At 46.1% G+C, this 21141-nt stretch overlaps 1 protein-coding gene across 6 annotated transcripts in view; it reads right to left on the bottom strand.

The window, feature by feature from the left end:
* Positions 1-21141, bottom strand: part of kcnip4a (potassium voltage-gated channel interacting protein 4a) — a 101623-nt gene that overhangs the window by 15764 nt on the left and 64718 nt on the right. Inside the window, exon 1 of one of the 6 annotated variants that reach the window (XM_048970727.1) lies at positions 10420-10788. The exons of the other annotated variants lie outside the window; for them this stretch is intronic. Coding sequence (XP_048826684.1) covers positions 10420-10531 — 112 coding nt within the window. The 5' untranslated portion in view covers positions 10532-10788. Of the gene's footprint in view, positions 1-10419; positions 10789-21141 lie in introns of those variants that run through there. 6 annotated transcript variants of the gene reach the window in all.

Below are 21141 nucleotides of genomic sequence, written 5' to 3'. Positions count from 1 at the left end.
TGTCTTTATCTCTCATTCACATCCCCACCCTTAAACCTGCCTCCAGGATCAGGTGCTTCACATCCAATACATTATTCCAGGACATCTCTGTGTGCTTCGAAATGACACCCATTTCCGTGCTGTCCAAGGTGCCTGCCCATGCATCTTTAAATGAACCAACTCCACATCAGCAACTCTGGAGAATCGAACAGGCCACTGATGTTCTTTTAATAACACTTTAATGGCCAATACGGAATGTTTGTAATTCCTGGATATTCCAAAAGGACCCGGTCGATATTACGCTCTTTAGGTTTCCATCTTATGAATTAGAACGTATCAATCAGGTGCTTTATTTGATGTAGCTCTTTGAGTAACTTGGTGGAAGCTCCTGAATAATTAAATAAGGATTTCAGCACATTCGCTTTTGTAAAGGATTGTGGTGCGTTTTCTCTTTCAACTGACTCTGAAGAGCAGATTTATGTCAACAGTCAGGGATGTTGTTGTTGAGTATAAAAAAAAAAAACACGAAATGAAAAAAGCAGGATTTATAATCGAATTTGAATCCAAAGCAAAAAGAAGTCCGATGCCAAATGCAGAAGCTCACATAAACCTTGCAATCCATTTTGGTTGACAGAAATTGTTTCCTCAAAAGAGCTTTTTCTTTGATGAGAGTGAGGAGTTCAGGTTGCGCCGACGTCTCACAAACCACATCTGCAGAGGAGCTGAACGGCAAACAGAGTCCCCATAAGCCAGGACACTGGTGCGTGTATTGCTGCGATTTCAGCTGACCTTTTTACTCACTGTTGGGTCAGTGGATAATTAATTTAATTGAGTATGAGATGGGAGAGACATGGTAGGTTAGGCAGTAGATAGTAGATTTTAAAAAGATGCTACAAGCTTACCATTTCAAAACCATGCTTCAGCAAAAGCATTAAACATTTTTACATATGTCATTAAGAGTGAGACCTTCAATAAAAGCTCAACAGTGAGGGTGCCAGACATGAACCTACAGCCACTGCGTATCTGACCAATGTCACCAGTGGGTAGCTGTGAAGGTTCAGTAGGAGGCGGGGCCTGGCAGTTACGCAGTTATGTACCTGCACGTCCCCATATCTGCGTGAGAGAGAGCATAAATTTACCTCCAGCTGTTCTTTGATAGACTGACCGTATCTAACACCAATCGTGAGATATAGATCCGTTCATAGGTCTGAATCTGAGAGACAGATGGGTGCCAAGAGGAGGAATCAACTTTCAAGAAAGTAGGCCAATAAACCATCAAAACATTTTTATTGATCTCATCCATCCATCCATCCATCCATAACTGCTTATCCAGTACAGGGTGTGGATCAATGACGATAAACAGATCTGAGGGATAAACAAAATAACCTTGATGGCAGAGGTGGATTAAGTTATCCGGGCGCCCTAGACTGACATCAGCAAGGACATTGAGGTGTTGTTGATTTAACTAACTGTTTCATTCTTCCTGAGGCAAGATGAGGCCCTGATATTTGCTGTGACACTAAAGCTGTAGCCTAGTATAGCTTATGCATTGATCTGCCCCTACATGGCGGCAGTGCTAGGCTAAACAAGGCAAGCAGATGACAAATTAGCATCAGATTTTAATTACTGTTGGTCACCAATTAGCTCTCAAATGCATGCATGTTTGACAACTTACCAGCAATACAAATCCAGCTTAGGCTTGGCCCAGCTTTTCGCCAGGGTAACGGGCCTCTTATAAATAAACATTCACCTTCACAATGGGTGTAAGCACGCTATAATTAGCGCATTGACCCCAAGCACTTCGGCCAACTTTTCAAAAATAGGCATAGTCTCTCGAAGAGCCTCTTGGCTGAAGCTTGGTCCCTGGGCTGCTGTTAACCTAAGGGGGGGGGGTTGTTTATTGTGTCTGTTAACCTGTTTATTGTGTCTGTCATGTTCCATTTCCTGTTAGCCCGAGGCACAGCCAGAGGACTGTTTGGATAAAGGCATACAGAACTGGTAAATAAACATTGGATATTAATCTGAATGTGCTTTCAATGCATTCCCACATCTGCTCAGTGTGTCAGCACTAAAATTAACACAATATTGTAAAAACTTCTGTCAGAATTCAATAATCAAGGAGAAATATGTTCTGATGTACAGGTTTAATGATTATGAACACATCTGAACATAAAAAATTGGAAGTAAACAGCATTTAATTCATTCCTTCACTCATCCTAGATGGAGTTATGGGGGGCCTAGAGTCTATTCCTGAACAGCAATGGCACAAGACCCTAGAGCCCTATTATTCAAATCACGGTCCTTGAGGTCCGAGCACTGCTGGTTTTCCAGCCTCCCTTTACTGATGAGCCGGGTGTGAAGCCTCTGGCCAATCAGAATCAGTAATTATTAGACTGCCTACCTGGGAGAAATGAAAACACGGCCTGGATTCGGAATCAAGGTCCAGATTTGAAGAGCCCTGCCCTAAAGGTTGTCAGTGTCCCTTCACCCAAACTCCCAATCATCCTTAAATAAAACAACATGCTAGAACTTTGAATAAAATAGCGTTTCAACCAGAACATTACATGGCTTCAGGGTTGCCAACTCTCACGCATCCAGCACTGTCTGATTCTCACGCTCACACAAGAAATATTACAACAAATCTATATCATTCCAGTATAAACCAAAAATCGGCTACAACAAAAAGTGTCGGGGCAGTTTGCAAACCCTACAGACTATTTACGAGGCAGAAAAACCGACGCGTACAGATAAACGCCTGTGCAGACTCGTCTCGAATTGAAGATTTCCCACCAGCCAGCTGGCCTAAGTCGGCAGCTCCGTGGTTTACGGTGCAGACATGGCACTGGCTATACCTGGCATGGTGCCGATTTCTTGTTATGGCTGAAGCGTGGCTTTTTATCTGGCTTCAGAGGAATGACGCTTCGCAGAGGCGTTCTGACCTTGAACCAAGTGAGGAGCGGCGTGCTTGATGCTTGCAGTCCTGGCACCCAGGATCACTGCCCACCCGACTTATATCCTACTCAAACCTGACAAACACGTAGAAGTGCCCTAAACAGAACACGGATGCCTCCCCTGCGCGCCACGCCGCCCAATCAGAGCGCCGTTCCCTCGGTGACCGACGGAGGCAGCGTTGCCATGACACACGCGACCGAGTGGCTTCATTTTTGCAGCCTTGGCCCCGCCGTGACGTCATGGGCTTTCGTGCCAGGAGACGGACGCTAAACACGGACCTCGTGCCTCTGCGCCACTTTCGCTCCAAGTCATTTTATCTGATGAAGTGAGGGCCGGTCATCTCTGCTTCAAACGAGAGTCACTTCGAGCGGGACCTGCTTACATTATGCAGCTGCTTTCCGCCCACACTGGCAAGACAGGAGGACATATAAGGCCAGGGACAACTTAGCCTGTGTCGCTATGAAATTGGCTGTGATTTACTGAAGGAGACTCTTCCTTTAAAGTCAAAGGGACAGAGTGCAAACCCACCTACCATTATCCGTCTGTCAATCTGCAGCCCGGGGGAGTTCATATACCTGAGGCCTCACATATGGCAAATGCAGCACGTAACTTCTTACTGTCCGACAATGTGACTTAACAGCTGCCAGATACAGATAAAGACAATTCTGATCCTCCCGAATAATCGCTTTGCCGCACCATGTCTACGAACGTCAAAGAAAAAAAAGAGAAAAAAAAATCCCAATCTCAGTTCAAATTGTCCCGAAAGTCTAATGCCTTCCATCTGTAATATTTTAATTCCCCTTCCCCTCTGTAATGGGTTCTGTGTGCGAAACCCTTTTAACCAGCTCGTCCAAAGGGAGCAAACATTAGCGCTAATTGCTTACAGTACAAAGGGATTAACGTGCATCGCAATTAAACCCGGCTTCACATTCTGCATGCAGATATTGGATGTTTGTTATTTGACGAGCAAATGTTGGCGATAACCGACGTCTGGAAGCGACGGCCGAGCGGATGTGAACGTGTTTGTTGGGGGGGGGGGGGGGGGGGGGTCAGAATTTACGAAGACTTTCAAGCTCACTCTGAAACTTCCTCAAGTGAAAAGCACCAGTTTCGGAAACGCTGAGGGACGACTTATGAGGGTGAATGAAGTTCTCCTTTCTCTGCCTATTGATCCATCTCACGGGCTGCATCGCGGGGCCTGACAGCGCCATATTTCACTGCTCTTATTTAATCACACCGGATGCTCTGGTGTTTCTGTCTGTGTCTCCCCCACAGAATGTTGGCGTACCCCCCCCCCCCCCTCCCCAGTAAAACCCTGCCTCCCACGTTTACCTCACTCAGGTACACCCCACCCTCTTGGTGGAAAAAGTCAAGAACAACCATAAATGACATTGTGGCATTTCCCTATACGTTTGGCAAACATTATACTGTAAGTACATGATAAGAAATTAAGAGGGATCAAATGCATGGATGAACTGGTGAACAGGCATGACAAGTACGATTACTTAATTAACAAAAGGGGAATCATTTCATGCATCCAAACAAAGTAACAGGGGCACCATAGTGTCAAGTATATAGATACGAGATCTTGTCAGGTTGGTGGCATGTTGTTCTAAGCCCTCTGAAAGTGCTACTGCTGCTGCACCACCTGCCCCAGTCATTTCAGGGACGGCTCCTTTCCCCGAGCTGTCAGCTCGCTAAATAACCAGCGACATGCATCTCCCCACTCACTGCATTTTACCGTTTTATCAGCACTGTACTGCACCTGTGCCTCATCGCACATCCTTTCTCCGATGCACCACCTATTCACTGCATATTTGTCTTTCTTGGTATACAGTAATGCATTTTTCAGTGCATTTAGTCTTCCATCTCTCTGTCCTGTTGTCCCCCCATGTACCCGTCCTCCCCGCTCCCCCCCAAATAAGAATTTCACCGCGTTCCTCAGATCATGCGTGATAATTATATTATAATGAATATAAATTTGAAAACTTGAAGCTAGATATTGCACTGACGTTGCAAATATCAAAGGCTAGGAACTGAGACTATGAAAGTCTTTGAAGGAAACAGGATCCAACCCAAACAGGCTACTGCATTGCTGCTTATTGCGTTTGCAATAAGTGTGACATAAACTGATCTGACTAAACATTTAAAATGCAAAGGCCGACGAGGTAGAACACCAGTTATTATAATCAGCTAAGAAGTGGCATCCATTAAACTGCATCATTGATCAGAGATGCATTTTGACATGCCTTTATTCAGGCAATTTAGCTGTTCATACATTGAGATGTACACCGAAGGCATTCTGATCAATTACATGGTTCAAGGGTACGGTAACGTGCCTCGTCCGGCTTTGAAAATCAGAGCGACGCTCTCTTGCCTACCAGCTCCTTCCCTGCGCTTGCCAGAAGGTTCCGCTCCCATCGTCGGAGACAAGCATGGCCCCGACATCACGTAGGGCACGGTAATGTCTTCAGGCCCCCTGGGGCCAAGCGAGATGGATAGACGTCATTCGTTATTATCGGCTAAAAAGCTGCGTATGATGTATGAATGCACTAACGCTCTAAGGATAATTACAGAAGTTGCAGTTCAGAGATTTCTGGAATGCTTTTTAATATCCCTAATTGCACTTTAAAAGCTGATGCTGAGGTACATTCTCATTTTCTTCTTTGTAAAACATAAGCACTGGCGGAGGTTTGAGACACCTTCAAACACCTTGAAAGTTCTCATCTTGATACAGGAAACAGGAAGTATCATACCCCAGTTACACTAGTTAATGTGCTGCTGCCATTGTTTTTTTTTTGACACTTTTCTTTATTTACATGCATCTTTGACCCCAGGGTCATAGCGACCCGGGAACCTATACCATTACACAAGGTACAGCATGGGAGCTAACATGTGGCTCAGTGGGTTAGGCTCCTGTGCCAGTGAGCAGAAGGTCATTGGCTCAAATCCTGTTGTCAGCAGAGTGATTTCACTGTTGGGCCCCTGAGCAAAGCCCAGAATCATCTGACCCTACTTTCTCAACTCTTCGATCAAAGTGTGTACTAAATTAATGCAATGGAATATCCTAAACGGGATAATAACCCACAATGTGAACTGTAAAGAACACACTTGGCAGCACAGAGACATCAATTTAACTAAACCTGTGATTCTGGACTGCAGGAGGACCTGGAGTTCTCACACAAATACGGGGTCAACCTGCAAACTCCAGGATTCGAGAAGACGGCGCTGGAGGTGCGAGGCTATACCTCAATCCGCTAAACCAACACGCGACCAACGATTACACTGGATTTTCATCCAAAAACCATTCATTTTAATAACATCACAGCAGCTGATAAATTCAGTTTTGGTAACTGCAAAGTTGTTTGAAAGGTGCTGGAACAGAAAATACGTGGGTGAAAGATTGAGCTTCTTATCAAGGCAGTTTGATTTATACAGCAATAGCGAACCAAAGGCCTGTTACAGTGCTTGTTCTGTCTAATAACACTGGCTGTAACGGCAGCTGAGGACAAACACACGCACTGGAAGCTCCTGGTACCCAGTCAATCATTACCTTCGTTTCCCTTTGTTTTTATTGCCGCCCAATCAAACTTCACCTCTTAAAACAGCAGGACCTAATAGTGCAATTCAGTGTGATTTATTTAATGAGGTATTTCATTCCTGTCGTTATGGAGCGGCAACTGAGAGGAGAGGCGGAAGAGTTTTCGTGTAGGTGAGCTGCTGGGGGTGGATTCTATGAGGCGCTCTAAGGCCCTAAATCCCCACGACTCCTCAGGTACACTGTGACCCTGAGGCGTACGAAAAAGGGGGGGAAACACAGCCGAGCCTCTGAATGCCATTGCCGTCACCATGGGGGCTGACAGACAGAGATGTATCAGTGTCACACTCAGGGGAGTCCCTAGACATTCTGGGCCCCCTGACAAAATGTCACCTTGGGGAGCCCCACCCCTCTCGCATTGCATAATTTTATAATTATACGTACTCAAGGGCCCCTGTAAAGTGCTGTCCCCCCTTCCAAATCTATCAGGGTATCCATGCCCCTCCGACGTCCCTGCTCACACTCTGGGACCAGTGCATCTACAGAGCTGGTCGATGTACAGTATAAATCCCAAAAATTCTGGCCCCAGTCAGAGAGTGGCAGGCATGAGCATATACTCCTTTTAGAGATGAAAATTAACCGATGACTTGTGGGCAAAATTTTGCTGCAGCTGATTGTGTCTGTTACAGGGGAAAGTGGGGGGAGGCTTGGGTTTAATTCATCGGTGGCATTCAGTGCAGCACCATGAAAACCTTGACAGCACCTTCAGGACGGCAAACCTGCCCCACAGCTACAGGCGTGCAAACCGATTAAGGAAACGTCACCGTTCTTTTCTTGAGGTCTGTATGAAATATTTTTAGTTTCTAAGAATTTATTAAGAAGGATTTGGTCAGACTACAGTCTAGTGGTTACCAGACATGTCGCTGAAGATCTATTCCCCAGAAACCGCAGTGTCCGGTGCTCAGGCTGCTGTCACGGTTTCAGAAACACCCAGGAGTCCTGGGATGGCTCCATGCCCTTCTTATGACTGAAGGACCAAGTGGGGGCGCGGCCAAGCAGAAAGCCCCTTCCACCAAATCCTCTTCACTGTCCTCATTAGTTTTTCTCCCATTTCTCTCCACTTTTGTGGCACTTCTCAGGAGGGAATTACTGAATCTAAATCCACTTTTTACGCTCAGAACATACTGGTCCCACCAGTACTTCAAAGCAAGCACAATGGACTCCAGGAGTAATGTTCTCACATCGCCACTTAGAAGATGTCCGCGCGAGAGTAAAATCTGCGTTCGCAGCACTTAACACGTCCTCCTGCCTCGAGGACCGATAGAGAACAGATAACCGACGGCGACAGGCAGAAATTGTCACTGTAATAGAATAAGATCTTTTGTCTGCCTAAATGCTAAATTATTTCTTCACCGCACTGACATCTCTGGGAAATTTATCTCTTCATCTTTATCACAGCTGGAAGTGTAAATCATCAGCAGAGGGCCCAGATAACCATCTCAGACTTCAGACGTGCCGCCATGCCACCGTACTCTCCTGTCACAGCTTCCTCATTATCACTTTCAAGTAGGCATTGTTCCCCAACTGGGCCGGAGTCTGGGCCACTGTCATCATCCCCGACGTACTGATTGGTCCCGAAGCTCAGCACACAGTTGTGACCTTATTATCAGACAGGTATCATCATCCACAAATGTCACATACTTTCCATCACCATTCTTAATACTATCAAACTGATGCAATAATTTGTTCATCTTTAATTATATTGAATAATTACCACTAATGATAACTGGAACATGTTGTGCCCATTTTGAGGACATTGGAGTATAAAATGCCATTAAATATCTAAATTTCAGATACATTCACAATAAGTAGAATTAGAAAAACTAAAATTACGAAACTAAAATTAAATAAAAAAACTAAATATATAAATAGAAATGTATCTTAAAATAAAAATTGGCAAAATTTCATAAAACCACACGAATACTTACTGAAACTACGAAAAATAGATTTAAAATGAAAAGAAAAAATTTAAAACTAAAAAACGGAAAAAAAAACCAAAGCTATAACTACACTGGTGCACACCTGACCTTGCTGAGGAAACACATTTGACAGTCGATGTAGCGAGTTGGGACAGAGGGGAAAAGATGGGCCCCCCGCCCCTCCCCCCCTCCTGTTGTCAGGGACGCCGAGCTCCCCTCAGGAGGAACGAGCCACGGGTGGCCCTGCTTGGTTCACTCACTCATTCGTCATTCAATTAGGTTTCTGCGTAAGTGCGGATCAGTGGAATAACTGTCCCAAGGCTTTCTGCTTCTGACCTGGCCATGGGAAGCGATTACATTTTCATCTGTTGAATAAAGCCTCCGACAGATTGCATGGCGTCTCGGGAGGAGCCCGGAGACTGATACGGATAATGAATAAATCTGGTCTGTTTCTACGCAGCCTTCACATCGGCCCATTAGCAGAAGTGTAATTGAGCTACGTGGAGGAAACGAGAGCGCGGAGAACCATTAGTTGGCATCACAGCCACAATCTGAGAGAATTTGGCTTGACCAGTTTCACTCGCAACGGTGAAGTTTTTAATATAACAGCAAGATGGTTGAAAGCGACTATCAATTCATACTCAGAACCTGATTCATACTCCAACTTAATATTCTTGAAATTTATCGTGATTAAAGCTAGTAAAATATCTGACATTGAGTCACACAGCACTTGAATGCGCAAATGGGTGAATGATAAGTCGTTTAGGAGTGAAAGACACTCCTTTGTGGCTTCGACAGTCAGGGTGAGAACCGCTATAAGATCCCCAGCAGAATCCTGTAAGAACCAGATAAAAACCTGGGCTGAACCTGGTAAAAACCTGGTAAGTATCGGACCTGGATGCCCTCTGTGAAACGGCAGCCGCCTGTGGAGCGGAGAGCACAAATTAGCTCATGTCTGATCAGGTGGGTGAGTAGACTGGGTTCCTCGCCCTGGCATCCCTCTATGCTGACGTCTATTGTCTGCCGGGTGCCTATGGGGCTGTGGCTGGAAGCAAGCGGCCCGCGCTCTCCTGTGAGCGTCTGAGGCAGCCCGACATGGCGAGGAGAGGCACAGACGCTGGAAGAAGCGTGGGATAGACCCGGTCTGATCTGGCCACAACGCGATTAACGCAGGATCACACTCAAAAGAAAAAAACAGACCCTTTCCTGCAATGCAAAACAGGAAACGTAACATACAATATTCAAGAAAAAGTAGCCAAAACACTGACAAAACATCTATTTCACTAGTCAGGGGTGATTACACAATTGTGAACAAGGGGCATTTTTACATCATTCAAACTTCTCTTGATGGGATTAAGCTAGCAAATCCATTTAATATTTAACACTCTATTTAATCTGCTCCATTTAGTGTTCATGTATATTTAAAACTACAAGAAATGTGGACCACAGTAGTAGATACAACACTTGGGAAATATCTCACTCTGTACTGCAGACATCACCGCCTGATTTGATATTCAGATCAGAAAATATTGCATGAGATATTCAACTCCATCCAAAACATCGTCGCTTTCTAATGTTGCTTAATTAATTGATATATCCACAGCTGAGATTCTGGACAATCTGGTACCTGGTAGAAAATACCGTTGTGCTAATTAACTTAATAGTGTACGCTGGTAGTTTATGGTTCAGTTCTTATTACAGAAATATGAACACATAAATAATGCATATATCATTTTAAATGAGGTTATTTCAGCAGTATGTGGAACTGTAAACATACAAAAACAAGCCTGCCTGCTTGAATGATACCAGAACTTACTGAAGGAAATGAGTAGACAGTGATATTTACACACACACACACACACACACACACAGAAAACTTTTGGAGTCACACCTTCCCGAAGCTGCCAAAGTTTTCCTGGCGGCCGGCTGGCCAGCTCTGCGGACGCCGTGCGCCGCTGCTTCCTTCCTTACCTTCGGAGAAGTTAATGATTCCCAGCAGGTGGAGCAGCTTCAGCGAGGCGCAGACGATGACCACGATGCCCACGGTCTGCAGCCCCTCCGTCTCCCACACCGTGGTCAGCATCTCCCCCGGGTCGCTGCCATTCCAGTCCTCTGACCCGGCACTCTGGTTGCCAACGGCTCTAAACCACTCCACCTCCACGGCGGCCGTGCTCCCGACGACGCAGAGAGCGATCCCCCTCCGGAGACTAACCCCCAGCTGCAGACTAACCTCGGCCCCAAACTAAGCCCCAGCTTGCTCTCGCTGCCACACCTGCTTCCACAGAGCAGCGTCCCGCACTCTGAAAGTGAAGAGCGATCTCCGGCTCGCTCCCAGTGCTGGTCGCTGTGCGTGGACTGGGAGGTGGTGGTGGGGGGGGGGAGGGTGGTGGTGACTGGGGGGGACTCCTTTCTGGGGCAGACTCTAGAGGGAGGGGCCCGTGTTCAGCGTCTTGGTAAAAGGGGTAGTATCTCCTCTCTGTGTGTGTCTGTCTGTAAAATAGGAATGAAAGCACGCCCACTCTGTCTCTTGGGGAGGAGGGGGGCGGAGGCCAGAGATTGCCATGAGAGCGAAGCCAGCTGTTCATTCACACACACACACACACACACACACACGTAGACAAACATAAACACGCACACGTGTGCTTGCTCTGGGATTGCACAGGAGCACAAAGGGAATAAACAGCCCTTCAGTTCCAGTTCCTCAGTTTCCTGTTTTATTGTTAATTTTCCACAGCATGAAACCAGTGGAAGCTGTAAATATGCTCACTATACTGGTCAGAAATGCACTGTACACACGGGGAATCTCAAACATTCCAGGCTAGGAGCTAAAATATCAATCTGCGCTACAGACGCATGTTACATAACCTAAAGATATTTTTCTGTAATTACTGGAGCAATTAAAAATATGCCCTGAACCACCGTATGAGGAAATGAGTAAACATTGGAGAGGATGTTTCTTCTAAAGAAGATTTGCATAACTTTACATAACAGAGACCCAAAGGACCCGAAAACAATGACCACGGCTGGAAAAAAACAAATCTATAACAGGAGTTATAGATTAACGTTCACTGCACGGCCTGCACATGGTGATTAGGGAAATGCACCATTATTTATAGTCAATTGCACTCATTTTACATTCTGGGAAATGTGTTTAAAGGAGATATATGTGGGGAAATGTTTTTCTGTTTTGGTAACAAAATTTCGCCTCATATTAAACTGATTCCGGAAAGAATTAACATAACAAGCACCCTGGTACACGACAAAAGAGCGAGGGGCAAAAAAAAGAGCCATAATGTGAAATATTTATCAGCGTATCTATGATTCAGTGAATCAGCAGATTACCAATTACAGCTCTCACAATTGGTGCTGACAGAGCCACCTGCTGGCGCTGCAGTGAAGTGCAACTTCTATGGCCAGGCACAGTTCTGTTCGGCCCAGGCGCGACAGCAGGCCCCCGGATTGTCAGCCATTTCTAACAAACCCAAATTCATTTCATAGCACCTGTAAAAACCAGAAAGCTGCGCCCTTGGCAGGTCAGAGATACGCAATACAGCGTAAGTAGCTGTTGCCTGCGTTGTGAAAGTCAAAACCTGCCCTCTGCACCCTATACACCATGTTTTGCACGGCACTAAACCAGGACAACAGCTCAGAAGTGCGCAGTGCCAAGAAAATGATGCTTTCCAAGAGAATTATGGGTATTTGATAAGGGATTAGCGGAGATGGGAAAGTCTGAGAGGAGTGAGGCAGATTGAGCAGATGAGGTTTGAGGGGATGAGTAGAACCTAGTTTGATCAGAAACCGGCCCTGTTCAGGTCTGCTGGGGCTGGAGGCAGATTGGGGGTGTCTGCTGCACATCATGTCTGGTTCCTGAGGTCCACTGTAAGGCTGAATGAGTCTCTTGAGCTCTGTTAGCTCTGTTAAACATATGGAGAAGCTGTTTGATTGATGACACTCATTTCATTACTCATTATAAGAACCGTTCATTTAAAGCAGTTTATGCATGTAAAGGTTATTGTTGCACTTCAGTTTGAAATAAACTCGCACAGGCTCTGGTTGTTTTATGCTTGTGCTGACATGTGTATTTATTTTTATATTTTTAAATGAGCTAATCAATCACTGACATGAAATAGCTTGCCTTGGGTGAACCATTTGTCTTTTTGTTTTTTTGTGTGAATTTCATTTCTTTCTTACTTTCATTTTGGGTTTTTGGTGTTTAAAGGCTCAGCCTGGGTCTGTCTCTCGGTTTAGTGTCCCTCACGGAACAGCTTTGGCCAGTTACGGCCACCATCGTGTTCGAAACCAAGTCGTTTTCTGGAAAAGAAGTTGGTCCCCATGACAACTGTGACAGAACAGTCCAAGCAGAACTTGGACTAAGTCGACTTTCCGGCTGTGAAGAATCGGATGTGTGTATCCTCTCTGAGGGAGTGCTGGTGTCCTGGGAGCCCAAGCCCCCTGCTGGACAAATATCAGACTGCGATACCCTGCATCCCACTGACTTTGTTTCAAGAGTTCCATTCTAAAGATGAATAAGAAGACAGTATTCTGAAGGTATATTTCTGCAGCAAGCCCTGAGTTCCTTAACATCTAACTACTCTCAGGTCTGCTGGAATAAATTTGCATTGATAAGGAATCAGTCCTGGCTGTTAAAACTGCACAACAAAAGAAGCTTTTAATGATACCTCCAGCTAGCGTTCAGTCTGCGAAGGCTTTTATCCAAAAAGTTCAGCCATAAACTGCAGGATGTCTTCATTAAAGCGACAGAGACCAAGCGTCCCTTCTGGGGGCATGGGGGTGGGAAGATTTGGGCCCGCAGCATTCAGCTCATAAGTCTATTTCCCAAACCACCACACGACCAGCATGTCTTCCTTGAAAACGCCACGGCGCCCCAAGATTTGGATGCAAGGGTGGCAGCCTCTAGTTAAAATGGAAGGCGAGCGGCACACAAAGATGTATCACAGTGGGGAGGGACCCAGCGAGACTGCAGGCTACTGACAGTATCAATATGTTAACAACACTGTTAGCAACCACCAGGGGCATCGACTAGCAGGTGAGTACTTCGCAGAAACACAAGACAGTTTCCCAATGGAGGCAAAACAGGAATCGATGGCACACATGCGGCAAGAGCCAGTAAGATTAATCGTACACTGGCACCATGCCATACTTGCACACATGCTACACAGATGCACAGGCATAGGTAATTTTACCAGGGGTGCAGGAGGGGAACTGCACCCCCTACTGGTCAGACAAAAATGCTATTTGCACACAAGTTCAATCAAATTTTATTCTACTGTAACATTAAATTTGCGAATGTGGCTTGTGTGAGTTAAATCAGTGTGTGCAATTAACAATAAATTCTCGTAAATGTATTTTCTATTTATTTGTTATTTTTTCCAAAATGACAGCTGGGTTTTCTCAGCTTGCACCCCCCTGGGAGACAATCTTAGAGTCGCCTATATATACAGGCCATTCTTAATGAGCCATGGACAAAGGAAGCACTTGACAGGTCAAAGGTCATAAACACAAAGCTCCGAGCCATGGTTTGTGCAGCCTCCCTTGTCTGATGTCCAAAGTGTCACACCGGCCATGCTTAAAGGCCTGAGCTCTTGTCAGCATCGGAGAATGGACTTACATGACAAATTGCACGTTTTTTTCTTCCCTTCCCGTCTCTGCTGGGAGAATTGATTTCAGGTGGACGGGAGAGCAGACACCCTCCCCCCCCTCCCCCCCCCCCACCCGACACAGGAGGGGGGTCTTATCGGAGCTCAGCAGGAAAAACGACAGGCTAACATTTCAGTCACAGACCGTCTGCATCAGCCTCAGGAGGCCAGACAGTAAGGACACACACTGACAAGAGGAGACCAGGAAAATCAAACCTTTCTGTCAATCAGCCAATAAGCAGTGATTTTTTAAAATTTTTTCTTTCCCGAGAAAAAAAAAAAATCTGTAATACTTTGTGAATATTATGTAAAATTGACTTATTTATATCTGCTTTCTGAGCTTTTCCAAGACCTGGCAGCACAGACCCCACACGTGGTACATTGTACCATAGTATGTTGTTTGGACATAAGGACATAAGATAGAAGCTGGCGACTGCATTGTTGCAGGCTTTTAAAGGCGGGGCGGGGGGGGGGGGGGGGGGGGGGTGGAGGTGCTGTAGAGAAATGCTCCCACTGCTTCAAAGCAGTTGTTATAGCAACATGAAGCAAAGTGACCAACAAACCACAAATAATACGCCATTTTACAGTGAAAGTCGTGAGTTTGTTCCAGAGCGTTCTACAAGCCCGTTTCTCTGCTTAGCAGGAGCTGAGATCCATTAGCAAACAGTCTCCGGTGATCAAACATGACAGATGACAGAAAGACATTTGGGTGCCACTCAAGGCTTTAGATCTCATACGCGAAACAGCGCAGCAGGCATTGAGACGAATCGTCTGAAGAAGAAACGGGAATGAGGCGGCCGAGATCAGAGAAGCTTTTATTCTGCCCTCGGACCGGCACCTGTTACCCCTTAAAGGAGCTTTGGGAAGTTCTTATTGGGAAAACCGTGATGAGAAATGGAAAATTCTAGTCCTTCATGAACTCATCTATGACTTCTCTATTGAACAAACCTTATGCCTCATATATTTTGATGCTACTGCTTTCTTAAATCAGGTATTTGTGAGAAATTCTAGGGGTGCGCAAATATGGAAATTTTGACCGATACCGATAATTAATCAATATATTTTTGTGTAATATCGCCGACACCAATAACTAGGGGCATATGACCCTGGCATAAGCCTAGTGGCCTCCATTAGGAAACGGTTTCAACCAGCATTGTTTAGTACAATTTTGAGGTTGCCACCAGTTGTGTTCTGTTTTGAACCAATATGTCTCTGTAAATTATTATCACTGGGGAGCCCCCCCCCAGTGAATAACTGCACCATTATAGAAAATACAAGGGGGCTCTCTGATAACTCAAATACCCTGGGGCCTCTGACCATGTTAATATGCATGTGACGACAACCAGCTAACCTCTGAGCCTCTGGGGGGTGGGGCTGACATTACATTGATTTTTATTCTGTGGAAAATGAAAGGTCGATCGGCAGGCAGATTTAATAATGAATTAAAAACGTTGCAGGCTGTACAAAACCGTCTCAAAGGCCGGAACAATGAGGCATTTTCTAAGTGGTAAGGACAAGCGGATGGATACTGAATATCAATTCTTTCGATTTGAATGTTACATTTTGAGAATTGATTCCAATGATAAAATATAGATTTTTTTAACCTGGTAATTCGAATGCTTTTATTACTGGGGGCATGAGGGCATCAAGACATGAGCAAACTGGGGACATGAGGACATGAGCAGACAGGGGACATGAGGACATCAGGACATGAGCAGACAGGTGACATGAGAACATGAGCAGACAGGGGACATGAGGACCTGAGCAGATAGGGGACATCAGGACATCAGGACATGAGCAGACAGGGGACATGAGGACACCAGGACATGAGCAGATAGGGGACATGAGCAGACAGGGGACATGAGGATATGAGCAGACAGGGGACATGAGGACATGAGCAGATAGGGGACATGAGCAGACAGGGGACATGAGGACATGAGCAGACAAGGGACATGTGGACATGAGGACATGAGCAGACTGGGCTGTCCCTGAGCATATCTTCTCTGAGGGACTGCTGGTGACTTTGAAGAGCCTAGACACTAGTTACTAAGGAACAGAAGATTGATCGGCAGGAGCATTATTTGTGGCGCGGGTCCCAGACACTGTCATCATTAAGCATCCATATTGCCTGGAGAAAGAAGCTCATCCTCAGTCTTTCCCTGGTGGCCTTCAAACACAGTAGCAGTATTTGCTTGACCTCAGCACCGAGAAGAGCCCATTGCTTTGTATAAAACAGCAGTTTGTGGTCTGCAGAGATGATGCAGAAGTTCCACGGTGATGTTTCCTAAAATGATCAATTGATGTTATTTCTATCAGGATTCGTAGTTTTTTCAATTGTCTCCGGGCTTTGGACATAGAATGAAACACTGGCTTATGTGGCAGATTCCCATGAAATGTGTCCTTCCTGAAAGGTCTCCTTAATTTACAGGTCTTCCCCCAGCACATCTCCTGTATTATTTTATTTGCATTCAAAGTGCACAGATTTTGACAATAAAAGGGATGATGAACTGTACGGGACTGAAACCAAATGCTGCCTCAGCAGACATTCAGTCAGGACTCTAAAAGCAGCTTAATTATGAATGACGAGTATAAATAATAAGGAATAAATAATAAGCTAATTTTGAAACCCAACGACAACTCAATAGGCCCTGGTGCATATCAATAATGTTATGATGTCATACTGTAGTGCTTCCAAACTACCAGCTTCTCCACTACTGAATTCATGGAGCGGTGTTCCCATAATTCTCTTGAGCGCCTTGGAGAGTGGACGCATTTTACAACTTTCTTGAGAGTCAAGACTCAAGGCCTTAACAATTTCAAAGAATGGAGATCAGCATCAAACATGTGAAAATTTAATCAGGGTCCAACATGAAAATTAGAGTTATGACTAAGGAAATTGAAACTATATTGCCAAAAGACAGCGAGAAAGATGGAGGGAAAAAAAGGAGTGGAAGAAGTGATGCAGCTGATGGGGGAGAAGGAAAAATCTCCTCCCACAATGCACATGTCAGATATGCCAAAGGCGTGGCCTTAAATAAGAACCAAAAGCATTAATAAAGCAACACAAAAGGAAAAGGAGACTCATTTCTGACAATGGTCCCAGAATGGAGAGCAGAAGAACGATTCAGGCCAAAGGGCTTGGCCAAGTAGCAAGAGGAATTGGCCCACACCCGGAGAGGAGCCAGTGCACATGAGGAAAAGCCGGCAGATGGTCTGTCTCGAGAGGGTGAGCCCAGGAGCAGCAGAAGGAACAAGTGCGCTCAACAGATCGCACCAACGGTCTCAGAATCCAGGGCGGGGAAAGGACTCGAAGCACAGAGCTCAGATAAGGGGTAAGCGGGACTGGCCACCCCCCACAGAAGAGTCAGAGTGCATGAGGAAGAGCCCACAGATGGCCTGTCTCGAGAGGGTAAGCCCAGAAGCAACAGAAGGAACAAGTGGGCTCAACAGATTGTACCTACGGTCTCAGAATCCAGGACGAGGAAAGGACTTGAAGCACAGAGCTCAGCTAAGGGGGAACCTCCCCATCTCCCCGTTGAAGAGTTACAGTGCATGAGGGAGGGACCACAGTTGGCCAAACTCCAGAGGGCATGCTGAGGAGCTGCAGGAGGAACATTTAAGCTCAACGGATCCTCCTTTATGACATATGGGCACCTCCAGGGGTCCCTGGTAACAGTTAATGCTGCGAATGGATGCCCTGATAGGCTACAGCTGTGGGAGATGGACAATGAATCAATACGAACCTCATCCCTAGTAATGATGGCCAGCAGAAGCAAACAGCAATAGGTTGGACAGAGGGAAACACATAGATGGGGTAGGAAGGATTCACCCAGCTGGGGTGTACTGAGCAGGAACAGATCAAAAGATTACAGGCAGACAAGGAGAGAACATGACAAATTACTGGCAACCTGATTTTCCCTCCATGCCGGACCCAGCCCATAGCACCATATCAATGTAAATTTATTCCAGCAGACCTGGGTACTGCAGAAGGTACACAGGTCAGGGGAGAAGGAGACCCTCCAGTGGAAAGTCACCTTGAAGAGGTCATTTAAATGTTCCCTAACGGCTGATGCCAGCATCTGTAATTGCACCCGATGCCTTCTGCCTTGCGGGGCTCCCTGATGCTAAAGGTAAAACCTGCATCATACTGTATTTACAGAAGCAAAGGTTCTAAAAGATAAGCACTTAAAGCAGTTTTCCCAATATATGTAGTCCTAGGGGAAATGATACGTCCGTGGCACATTTTTGCTCCCTCTGAGCTCCCTGCCAGACAGTCCACATTTTTGCTCCCCAGGGAGCTAGGAGGAAGCAAAAACGTGGACTGTCTGTGGGTCCCCAGGACTGGATTGGGATACATTGACTTAAAGTTTATGAAGCGTCTCCAGCCCATGTAGACCCGAATACGGTATCAGCTGGGTGGTGTGTACCCTGCGTCACTGTGGAACCACGTCATTCATTGGCTGTCGTTCCAGATAAGCCCCGCCCATCCCTTGCGGCACCCTCATTTTCCATTTACAGACGGAGCACTGTCACCTCTCTATGATTGACAGTGGAAGCAGCCTTTAATTTCCCAGCCATTCTGCTTCTGTATCCCCTGGCCGACACCTGTCACGCACCAGTTTCAGCTCCATTACACTGAAGGCCTTGTTCCCTCAAACTGCAGGTAGCTGGGAGGCACGGCTAAATGGCGCGATCGCTCACTGCCGATGCCCGCTGAGCACGGCGGGGCCCTCGTTTCAGAAGCGCCTCACGCACCTTCGCTGCTAGTGCTGTGTTAATATGCCACACACAGGAGAGCTGGCCCTTCAGTCAGTGGCCTGTCCAGCATAAAGCCTCAGCTGCAAAAAATGATTTAAAAAGCGGATTTACAAGGTACAACAGCAGGACTCCTACAGCAACCGGAACACTAAGGTGACATAATCTTAGTTCCATTACCTTTCATGCTCTCTGCTATCCTGTGCCCCAGACATCCAGAGGAGATGCAGCAGACAGGTAAGGCCAGACGGCCTGGACAGGATGTTACTCACACAAAGCCACCCTGACCTGCGTCCGGGGACCGATAAGAGCCAGTGATCGGCCAGGCCCCTGACGGGAGCGCGGCTGCGATCTGAGCAGGAGTTCAGTGCTGCTGATTTACGGGGCGCCGTCGAAGCTCGGTCCTGCCCATTGGGTCATTCTCACTTCACAGTGCGGTGATGACATCAGCGAAGAGGGACATTTGGCCTGTGCACATTTCCAGACACGCAAGTCAGACACAAATCATTGAGATCGCCAGTCTGAATATCACATAACTGTAAATTGGAAATTTGACATCACATCCCGCCATTATTTACTCTAACCCCCTCTGCTCAGTGTCCAGCGATTGTGTCACTTGACCAAGATGGCTAAACGCTAAGCATTATTAACTGAGGTTATGGCTATAGGTGGATACTTCAGGTTCAGAAAGTAAAAATACAGACTAAGATTTTGTTTCAACCAACCAGTTGAGTATAAAAAGTCACAGTCACTCAGCAGTACTCAGCTGTGGAATTTCCTGAAATTTCCACCTCTGGTTGTGAGAATGCACTTGTTTTGTTATTTATTTCCTAAGATTAGTACTTCATCTTGTAATTTCCCGGGTGTCCGACAAGCCACTGGGAAGAACCCTGAGGTGACGGAATGTGACACATTCGCGTTTTTGTGGGAACGCCAAGCTTCCGCAGCTCCAGGCCTTTGCGCCATCTCAGCAATATCAAACCGAAAGTGATTCATTTATTTTTTTTTAATCACGGATCCTTAATTGCGTGGAGACATCCCCAGCCATGAAATTTGCAATGATTGCTTTCAAGCCCGGCTGTGTGAAATCTGGGCCCGGTGTCGAACGACTGGCCGAATGACGCACGTACCGTGACGCAAATCAGATCAACTTCAACCTCAAGATGGGCAGCCCTGGGCATCAATATGAAGTCATCTGCATGTCTTAAAGGGACAGAGATGAATGATTAGCAGATTAGCGCATAGTAAATAACTGTAAAAATGTCTTGCCGGCCCATCTATATTGATTACTGCTTGATATGACGCACAATGACACGAGTTACACTGTTGAGTGACAATGGCTTTGACTTCACAGCTTTCCAGGTAAGTCTCTTAATGGGGTCTAATGCTGTGGCCTGTGAATTAGAGCACCTGTATTGCAGGTACTGGAAAATAGATGCAGGTGAAAAGCTGACAAACAGCAGGCAACAGGCTCGCAACAGAGATGCACGTCGGCCTCAGTGATTGATGGCCAGACCACTCGGCCCATTACTTATGCCCCGTCTCCGGGGCCTTCCTGCAAAACCTGTCAACAGCGACACTTCAAAGAGAGCCAGGCAAAGACTGGGCCCCCGGAAAGAGCAGATCCGGGGGTTGGAAGCTTGGGTGCACTAATGACGGATGACACTCCTGTCTAATCAAGACCCTGTGCACCATGTTTGGGCGGCCTGGCTGTGGCGCCAGTCGGGGCGGAGGTTGGACTGGAGGAGGCGGTGATGACAAATGCAGAGCAGCGGGCCACGGACGTGTCATTTCCTGTCTCATGCCATCAGTGCAAATGGCTCATCCAGACATCAGAATTACAGAGCGCAATCTAAGGTTTTCTCTTTTTTTTTGTCAAAGATGAGTTACTGAGGAAGAAAAGCCCCCTATCAACCCTCCAGAAACTGAGTGAAATTATCCGAAATTTGAAGCAAGGGAAAAAAAAATCTTTGACTCGAGCTCACCAGGCACTTGAAACACTTGTCAGGAGAAACTGTCATCGGAGAAAAGTTTAATTTAAAGTCCAGAGGCACTGGTCAGACGAAAAGTGTCATAACAAAGTGGGGGTGTGGAAATCATTGGCCTTCGGCTAGCAGACAGACACAGGCCATATTTCCAGCGGGTGCATATGAAAGATGCAGCAATTCTCTGATATGATGTCGACTGATTATAAGCTGGACAAGGAGGAGTGAACTCTACCGTGAACCTTCAAGAAGCCACCAGAGAACCAAAATACCTCAAGATACCTCTTCATTTACAA

This window comes from Brienomyrus brachyistius, chromosome 12 (assembly GCF_023856365.1).
Source record: "Brienomyrus brachyistius isolate T26 chromosome 12, BBRACH_0.4, whole genome shotgun sequence".
Lineage (NCBI taxonomy): Eukaryota > Metazoa > Chordata > Actinopteri > Osteoglossiformes > Mormyridae > Brienomyrus > Brienomyrus brachyistius.
Note: the sequence above shows the minus strand (reverse complement) of the source record. Positions and strands in the feature narration are given on the sequence as shown.